Raw genomic sequence first — 9266 nt, forward strand, 5'->3', positions numbered from 1 at the left:
TTCAAAAGGCAGAGTCAATAGAACCAAACTGACCCAGGTAAGAAGGGGCTGGGCCTGGGGAGCCAGGGCAGGCAACAGTAAGAGCCCAATAGGATTGTCCCTTAGTTTGAGGAGCTAGGCTTTGAGACCAAGATTGGGAAGCAGCTGCTGGGACTTGCCCGTGTTCCTCCCGAGGGCTGGTGCATATGAGGCAAAATGGCACTCACATAGGACAAGTCCTCAAGGCCCCTGCCCAGAACCTGCCCTGACACACAGCTGCTATGGCTGCTTGGTGGCCACCAGCCTAGAGCATGGAAACACCCACCCTCTGCTCTAGCCTAACCCTAACCCACAACTGGGTGGGAACTGGAGAGACAGAAGGGGACATGGAGCCAGGAGCCCAGGATCAGGGTGCTCATTCAGGCTCTGCAGCAGAGTCCCCTGGAGTCCAGTGGGTACAGATGTCAGAAAGGGTAGTCAACAGGGCAGTGCGTGTGGGCTGGAAGTGGCCCAGGTGCCAGCTATGCCCTGGTCACAGTAGATCCAGACAGAGGTGGTGATGTTTGGAGTTATAGGCTGCTGGATCCACTGCTCACATTCGAGCCTAGGCTCAGACCTGTGGTGCCAACCTAGGCATGAGTGCCTATTTCCCCAGCTCAGGGTCCACCCACCCCCACTCCCACCTAAAGGAAAGGCAGCCATAGGCCCAGACTGGGCTGGGGAGGGGCTGGTGCGTATGAGGGAAAATGGCACTCACATAGGACAGGTCCTCGAGGCCCCTGCCCAGAGCCTGCCCTGACACACAGCTGCTGTCAGAGCCACTGGAGCCACTGGCTGATGGGCACTGGGATGAGACCTCTGAGTCCTCAGGAGCTAGGGCAGGAGAGTGGGTGAGCTGTCAGCAGGGGTGGCCCAGAGCCCAAGTCATGCCCTCCTGCCTCTGGCTAAGCCCAGACCTACTCAAGGATGGCTGGCTGCCCAGCTCCTCTTCAGCCTCCAGCGCTGTTTCCTCTGGGAAGCTGGTGGAATACAGGGGCCAGCGGAGGCCCTGAAGAGTCGGGTCTCTGTACAGGTGCAGGTTGAGGGACCCTAGTACTGAGCCAGAGGCAGGGTCTGCAGGAAGGGAGCTCGAGGCCCCCAGGTAGGGGCTCTCACAGTCGAGCGGGGCCACAGCAATGGAGGCCCGAGAACGAACTTCTGCATAAGAGAGAGGGTCAGGTTAGGACAGGTGAGAGCCCACCTGGACCAAGGTCCTGAGGGGAGCGAAGACTGGGGCTGACAGAGGTCCTCGTTGCCTCCCACGCAGCTTTCCTTACCCCACCCACAAGGCTACCTCGGCACTTTAAAACGTAGTTGATGGTGCGGTCACTGATAGCTTCCTCATTGGGGGCGATGTCCCGGAAGGCTTTGTTCCCCACACCCATGGACACCATCTCAGCCATGCGCATCTCTGGGTGGAGAGAGGGCATAGCTGGAGCCCTTTGTGACATTAGCCTGCCCCTCGGCCTCTACTATTCCTCCCCCTTAAATAAGTGTTTCCTTGACACCCATTCCCAGCAGATAAACCATCCCATGCACTGAGCCTTGGAGCTGCCAGACTCGCTTCCTCCCAACAATCCTGTGGGCAGGTATAATTCCCCTTTAGAGACGAGGCCTCTGATACTCAGAGAGATTAAGACTGTGTCCATGGCCTGGCCAGCATGGCTCAGTGGTTGAGTGTTTATCTATGAACCAGGAGGTCATGGTTCAATTCCCAGTCAGGGCACATGCCCAGATTGTGGGCTCGATCCCCAGTGTGGGGCATGCAGGAGGCAGCCGATCAATGACTCTCATCATTGATGTTTCTATCTCTTTCCTTCTCCCATCCTCTCTGAAATCAACTTAAAAATATTTTAAAAAAACAAAACAAAAAAAAGCTTGTGTCCACAGTCAGAGACAGTGACAGCAGGACTGCTGACTTTGGGGTTCTCTCCCCTATGCTGGCTGCTGCTGGGCCTCCTCCCTACTTCCCAAGCACTTCCAGGTCCCTAGGCCCCCTCTGGCCCCTATGGGACAACAGAAGCTTGGGGGGCGGGGGCGGGGGTGAAGTAGGGGCAGGGACCTACCCTTGTTGTGGACGGCCTGCTTCCAGAGCAGGCGGGAGATGTCAGCCGTCCAAGCCTGCTTGGTGGCCAAGCTGGCAGCTTGCAGCACAAAAGTGTCCCTGGCCTTGCGACGGCGGAACCAGATCTCAAAGCGCAGGTTGCTATCCCCACAGCACTCGGTGAGACCAAGGTCTGCCATCTGTGTGGCGGAGAGGGATGTGGTGAGGCATGGGGAAGCAGGGGCCCAGGGTGGGGCGGTGGGCCTACCTTGAAGGAGCGCTTGTAGGCAAACATGTCGATGCCGGTGGGTCCTCGGCGCGGCTTGCTAAAGAGCAGCAGCTCCTCAAAGAGGAAAACTCGGCGCAGGGACTTGTGGCGCCCAGCACGCACTGTGAACTCATCTTGTCGCACCAGCTGCCCCTGTTCCTTGAGGTTGACCTGCCAAGTTTGGGCCCAGTGGGTGCCCAGCTTCTTTGGCCCCCTCCCTTGACACCCACTGCACCTGCCCACCACGGCCTGGCATGACTCACGTCACAGCCCTGGATGGCGTCCATGGCAAGCAGGTCGTTGCCATGTCGCAGCTGGAAGCGCACCAGGCTCTGGGCAGCCTGCAGAGCACTCAGCTCCTGCCTGGGCCCCCCGCAGGCCCGCGCCAGCTCCTGGAGCAGCAGTGCGTACTTGCTCATGCGCTGGATGGGCTTCAGCAGGTAGGAGGCCAAGTCCAGGTGGTCCCCCAGGGCTTGCTGCTTGTCCTGCCAGGTGGGTGGAGAGCATCAGGCAGCCTCAGGGTACTCCCGCCATCCCCCGCCCCCTGCACTCAGGCTCGCCTACCTTGAAGAAGGAGTGGCCATAACTAGCCATCAGGGCATCGGAGCGAGGTTTATTTTTGCTGTACAGCGCATACATCCCAAACTGCACCCTCTGTGAGGACACGTAACTCAGCCCCAGGTGCAAGGGGGCAAGCTCCCAAAAGCTGCCCTTGCTTTGAACAAGGGGTGATCTGGCAAGAGCAGGCCCTATGTAGAGGGGGACTGCCCACAGCGAAGGAGTCCTGTACCCAGCTCGGCTCCTCCCACAGCTCTGAGACACTCTGGTCTTACCTCACCTTGGACTACTCCTCTGCTCACGACACTCAGCCACCTTGACCCGTCTCTTCCTGGACCACTGGGCCTCTTTCCTGCCACAGGCTTTGCACTTGCTCTTTCCTCTGATGGGACACCATGACTCCAGCCCCGCCCTCTGGCCTGAGCTCAAACATCAGCTCCTCACAGGCCTCACTGCTCTAATCCCTGCCCCACTGGTAACTCAATCTTCTCTCCTGATTATTTTCCTCCAAGCCCCAACTATAACCTGGAATTACCTTTTCCACTTTTATGTCTCCTCTACCTAACTATGAGCATCCTGAGGGGCAGCGCCCTGTTAGTCTCATTCACAGATATAGCCAGCACAAGGCCTGGCACCAAGCATGTGCCCAACAGCTTTTATTGAGTGTGGCAGGATAAGTAGGGGGCAGTGTGCCTTAGGGGGCTTACGTGGCGCAGGAAGGCATAGGCCACCCGGGGTGGGTGCTGCGTGCAGGCCTCCAGCTCACGCAGGAAGAAGTGGCAGTGGAAGTCACGCAGCTTTTCCAGATTGCCGAAGAGGTGGGCACGCTGGCCACGGAGGCCCTGGGGCACATCAGGGCGATCCAGCTCAGGGAAGTAGTTCTCTATGGTATAGTCAAGGGCACGGACATACTCCCGCTCCGTAGCCACCATCTCTGCCAACACCAACTGGAGCCTACCAGGTAGGAGAAGTCAAGACCCTGCCATCTGCCCTGCCACTGCCCTCCCTGCCCTGCCCAATGCCTGTACCTGCTGGGACTCCTGGGATCAGAGCTGCCTGGCAGAAGCATGGTGGGGGATAACCCTGGCAGGGCACCAGCCTCTGGTCTGTGACAGGCAGCCACACTGGCCGCTTGGTGGCAGTGGTAGACAGACTCTCTGAGACTCTGCCCCAGATTCCGATCAAGGCTGTATGCCTTCCTCAGCGGAGGGGTGGCAGGCACAGCTGGGACCTGGCTGACACACGGGCTAGCTGTGCTGCCCGTCGGTAGTGGCTTCAGTGCAGCCTCTAGCTTCTGGTCCAGGGCCAGCCAGGTGTCCTGGCACTGTGCCCAGGCCCAGCGGCACTGCTGGCGGATGCCTTCAGAGCCCAGGCCCGTGGCCAGAGCCCACATCTTTCGGAAGTGGGCAGGAGGCAATTCAGGGTGTTTAGTCCAGTGCAGCTGCAGCCGTTGCAGCACAACCCCTGGGCGCTCCTGCTCCAACTCTGCCAACACCCGCTGCCCCTCCTCAGCCCATGTCGAGGCCTGCAACACCAAGGCCACACAGGCACTGAGGGAGGAACGCACCAAGACTGCTGAGCCTTCTCCCCGTTCTCCATCCCCACAGGGTGCTGGCCCCAGGCCACATCCCCAGTGGTTGGATTTAGGGGTCAGACTGAAGACCAGGAAGAGTTCAGGCTGTGGAGGAGCTGGGCAGCCACCCCTCGGGCCCTACTGACCACCCGGAGCCAGAGGCAGAACCCTCACACACCTGCTTGAAGAAGCACGACAGCCTCTCAGCATCTGCCAGCCACTGCCGCCGCTGGGCCAAAGCTCTAGAGAATTCAGTCAGCTGGGCTTGCAGGGCCAGAAAGTGGGCCCCAACGGGCCCCAGTTCAGCTGCTTCCCAGCCAGTCAGCGGCTGCAGAAACTTCTCCCCTTGCCTGACCTGCTCCTAGAGACACAGACTGGACTCAGCGGCCGAGGTCTGGTGGTCTAGCCCCCAAGCCCAGGTCTCCTCCACTGACATTACACATCATCAAGTCTCACCTGTCAAAGACCCTCTCTCCACTCCCCACACATTTCCTTTTTCCTCGTAGCCCCACAGCCTAACCTATCCTCACAATCACCGTGTCTTCACCTCATCAGCCCCCTCCAATCCCACGCCCAGCATATCTCAGGACTCGTCCGACTCCGCAGCTCAGCAACAGTCAACCCTCTCTCCTGGCTCCTGACCCCTCCTCACTCTCCTGATTTTCCTCATCTGTCTCTGGTGGTTCCTCCTCCTGCTCCCATACCCTTACCTGGGCCATTGAACACTGAGGCTCCTGAAGACAGTCCACTGTCTCTCCCCAGGCAATCTTGTGTAACCATACTTCAAATGTCACCCGTATCCACCAAGTGACCCTCTGCAGCCAGATCTCTCCTCTAAGCATCAGACCCAATCCTATGGGTCTTCCTCTCATTCCCCCATGGCCATCTCCAAAGCACACCCAAGACTGGATTCACAAATGCCCTTCCCCCAAAAAGTCCTTGTCTCCTGGTATCTCTCTCAGGAAACAGAACCCATTCATTCTTACAATCTCCCTCTCCCTCTTACCCTCTCATGTGTGTCCACCATCAAATCCCATCTAATCCATGCCCTCTGCTATCATCCTGGCCAGAGTAACCATCTCCCACCTGAATCACTGCAACTGCCTCTTCAATGGACTCTCCACATCCATCCTCCAAATCTCCAAATCGTTGTCTACCCAGAAACTAGGGTAATCTTTCTAGAACACGATCTGAATATGTGACTTTCCTGCCTAAATTGTGCACCTTTACAGGGCCCAGTGATCTGGCCACTGAGCACTTTTCCAGCCTTGTTTTACCTCATCCCACCCACCTCTACCTTCCTCTTCCACTCTGCAATTCAACCTCACTGTCCTTACAGTTCCTCAGGCAAGTCATGCTCCCTCCTGCCACAGGACCTTTGCACATGCTGTTTGTTCCCTCAGCCTGGAATGTCTCAGAAAGCTTGCCCAATACCCCTCTGGTCATGTCTTCCTTCTTTCCTTCCTTCCTTCTTCCCTTCCCTTCCCTTCTGTCTCCCCGCCCGCCCCCCCCACCCCCCCCACCCCCCTGTCTCTTGCCTTGTTAAAACAAGGCCACCAAAGATTTTGGTTACCTCCCCCCAAAAAAATTGGGAGAGAGATCGTCATGTCTTTCTTATACACTGAGGTAGAACCACCTGCATTGCTTCTCTCCAGAGCTTTTTGCTTCAGTTTGCAAACACACATTTATGACTTTGAACCTTTAATTACAACTTCTCTGCTGTACTACAAATCCCAAGAGAGTATAGATTTGCTTTCACCCACCCTGCATTACCAATCCCTGGCAAAATGCCCCAGGATCTACAGAATAAACAAGTGGCCAAACTCACCTGGGCAACCCGGTCCAGCTCCCGAAAAGGGCCTTGGGCCTGGAGCAGGGTGTCCATTGAGGGCTCCCCTGGCTCCTCCAGTGCTGGCCAGCCCACCTGCTGTAGCCACACTTCAATCTGGAGGGACACAAACAGGACAAGGACACCTGGTATGGGCTGGGAGGTCATGCTTGAGATGAGGGGTGGGCCCATTTGGGCGGATAGTTCCCACCTGGTGCAGCCCGCCCTCCTGGGCCTTCAATGTCTGGATCAACTCCAGTGCCTGTATTCGACGGTTACTATGCAGGGTCAGTTGGTGCAGCAGCCCATCCACGCAGCCATAAAGCTCATCAACCTTGTCCACCGCTGGCCTAGTGCAAGGTACACCATCTTAGGGCCCCTGCCAGTTGCCTTGCTCCATTCCCCTGTCCTGAGACCACAATCCTGGCTGGTTCTGAGCCAGCTGACGCATTGGCATGGGATATGGTGTGCTGGTGCAAGATCTGGGAGCTGGGCTTGTACCTACCTGTAGTCTGGGCTCTGGGTCACCTCTGGGACCTCCTGCTTCAGCCAGGCCAGCTCCAAACTCCCATGGCATTGTAGCCATGCTAGCTGTGGTGAGTCTAGCACGTGCTGCATCAGGACCTGTGCCTGCTGTAGCAGCTGATCAGCTTCCTGTGATTAAAGGCAACAGGTAGTAGAAGTGAGCATGGGAGAAAAAGAGGGAGACAGGAAGCACTGGGAAGGAGTCAGGAGGAGACACTCACCCCAGTCTCCATGGGCTGGGGCATAGCCTTCACAGTCTCAATGGCCCCCTGGAGCAGGGTACAAACCACCTGGCAGCTCTGCAGTAGGGCTTCTAGGCGCTGTGAGTAGGGGCAGGCATGAGAGAGGGGTGCACAGTGCTGGTCCCATCTGGGTTCCAGGATGCTGCAGCCAGTTCTGGGATGTTCCACCTGACCCAGAATCGCTGTCCAACTCCCCAGGGTTCAAGTCAGTTGTCACTGCCCTGCCTGGATCTGGATCCCCTGCCAAGTCTCCCCCTCTGCTGGCCAGGTTGCCTGCATACCCACTCTATGCCCCACCCAGTACACTGACCAACCGGAAGTGCAGCCAGGCCTGATGGCAGTAAGGCAGGCCTCCTCCCAGTGAAGCGGGTAACCATGAAGTGGAGATGTAGGTCAGCAAGCTCTGAAGAGAGGACAACTGCTCTACCTGCAGGCAAAAATGGTGTTGTGACCCAGGCCGGGGGGGGGGGGGGGGGGCAGCACCCCACCTCCACCCCTGGCCAACATGGCTCAGTACCTGCAGCCCTGAAGGCACCTCCTTTGGCATTTTTCCCACCAGCAGCACCTGGTGCACCGACCCTGGGACTGCCTCCTGAAAGAAATCTGAGCTCATCCCTGCCCCAACCTTACACAAATGGAATGGTTAGGGGTGGGGAGCCACAGTCCAGTACTCACTTGCAGTTGGCTGAGCCCCCAGAAGAGAGAAGAGCTCGGGGGACAAATTCGGGCATCCACTAGCACAGTCAGTCCCAGGGCCTGTACTTCGAGCCTAAAGGAACAGGCTTCATTCAGGACCTAATTCCCAGGCCCTGCCATCTCTGGGCTCAGGCTCTACCCCCAACACGCTCCTCCCCGCAACCTGGGGATGCTTCGCAGGTAGAGCAGGAGGCGGATGAGCTCCTGGCTGCTGCACGTGGGATGAAGCCAGGTGTGGCTATGAGCACACAGAAGCAGCACTGCCCGGCCTTCTACATCCCGAGTCCCTGTGGGGAGAGTGCAGTGAACATCGTCCCAATCAAGTCACCCTACCTCCTCCACCACTAGTTCCTCCTGCTACCTGGCAGGGCAGCCATGCCACTGGCCAGCAGCTCCCAGGCGAGGTCTTGGGCCAGAAGGTAGTCAGCGGGCTTAGGGAGGCTGGGTCCACGAGGGTCTTGGAAACGGAAATGGCTTGGGTCTGCATTGGCCCATCTCTCCAAAGATCCCCTCCTCTGACCTGGGGCTTTGGCCGGAGTAGGGTTGGGGCCCTCCCACTCCCTTCCGGGGCCCTCCCACTCCCTTCCCAGGCATCTCTGCCCAGCCCTTACCTGCCTCCAGCAGCTGTGATGATGTCTCAGATAATGGGCCTCCCAGGTTCACAGAATCGCTGCCCAACTCCCCAGGGTCCAAATCAGTGGTCATTACCCTGCCTGAATCTGGGTCTCCTGCCAAGTCTCCCCCTTGGCTGGCACTACTGCCCTGTGCCAGGCTGAGGTGGGAGGCCATTAGGCACAGAAGGCTCTTCACTTCAGAGGGGACTGGTTCCCCTGACTTGCCTGAGGAACCTCCTAATGCGACCCTCTGGCCATCCCCTGACCCATCCACAGCCATCTGTCCTGGGGTTGGTGGCAGCTCCCCACACAGGGGGCCGCCCTGCAGCCCGTCACCCTGAGCTGCCCCTGCGGGGGGTCTCGGAGAACTGGGGTCCTTAACCTGCACCTGGGGTGCGGGCTCCTCCTCATCCCAGGCATCCCTGAAACGGCACACAGCAAACCTCCAGTCGGTGGCTTGGCCCCGGGAGTCCGGAGACTCATCCCCATCCTCCCGGGACCCCTCCGTCACCCACTCCTGAAGGTTGGGCCTGCTCATGGCGAGCGGGAGCGGGGCTGGGGCCTCGGTGTGAACGGAGGCCTCAGCTCCTCCAGGAAAAGGGTTCCAAGCGGCGGGCAGGGTAGCACGCGGTGGCAATGCAGGCGGAAGGCACGAGGCCGGAGGAGGCGCCGGTGGGGTGCCCCGGCACAGGGGGCGCAGATGTGGCCGCGGTTCAGGCCTGAGGAGGGGGGGGAAAGGCAGGGGTCTCCCTTCCGCTCACGTGGGCTCCGCCCTCCCAAGCGCACCCTCGCGGCTCTGCAGGCCTGTGCTGGGGGCGCTGCCTCGTGCTCGCCCTCGTGGGCCCAACGGGAACCCAGCCTCCCCCCTCCCCCGTCCCGACCACTCACACCCCCGGGACA

The 9266-nt window shown here is 58.9% G+C and overlaps 1 protein-coding gene across 1 annotated transcript; it reads right to left on the reverse strand.

Annotated features, from left to right (window-relative positions):
• Window positions 1–442: 442 nt before the first annotated feature.
• On the reverse strand, window positions 443–8904 carry PLEKHG4 (pleckstrin homology and RhoGEF domain containing G4). Its single transcript, XM_070398937.1, has 21 exons — window positions 8364–8904; window positions 8114–8209; window positions 7916–8039; window positions 7732–7825; window positions 7574–7648; window positions 7367–7483; window positions 7036–7134; window positions 6795–6943; window positions 6501–6639; window positions 6290–6406; window positions 4640–4822; window positions 3917–4413; window positions 3596–3842; window positions 2895–2984; window positions 2594–2815; window positions 2331–2501; window positions 2085–2262; window positions 1313–1429; window positions 940–1176; window positions 737–852; window positions 443–595 (listed from the first exon to the last, which is right to left on the reverse strand). Exons 1-21 carry the CDS (start codon window positions 8902–8904, stop codon window positions 590–592), a joined length of 3615 nt encoding a protein of 1204 aa, XP_070255038.1. The 3' UTR covers window positions 443–589.
• Window positions 8905–9266: the final 362 nt, after the last annotated feature.

The sequence above is a fragment of the Myotis yumanensis genome, unplaced genomic scaffold (genome assembly GCF_028538775.1).
Source record: "Myotis yumanensis isolate MYYU_CA2020_CCGP unplaced genomic scaffold, mMyoYum1.0.hap1 SCAF_18, whole genome shotgun sequence".
NCBI lineage: Eukaryota > Metazoa > Chordata > Mammalia > Chiroptera > Vespertilionidae > Myotis > Myotis yumanensis.

Excerpts from the sequence above, each read along its gene's own strand:
- PLEKHG4 (XM_070398937.1), bottom strand. The coding sequence starts at position 8,904 with ATGAGCAGGCCCAACCTTCAGGAGTGGGTGACGGAGGGGTCCCGGGAG. Across the intron at positions 8,040-8,113 it reads TGGCATGGCTGCCCTGCCAG|GGACTCGGGATGTAGAAGGC; the intron begins GTAGCAGGAGGA and ends CTCTCCCCACAG. Across the intron at positions 6,640-6,794 it reads ACCCAGAGCCCAGACTACAG|GCCAGCGGTGGACAAGGTTG; the intron begins GTAGGTACAAGC and ends ACCTTGCACTAG.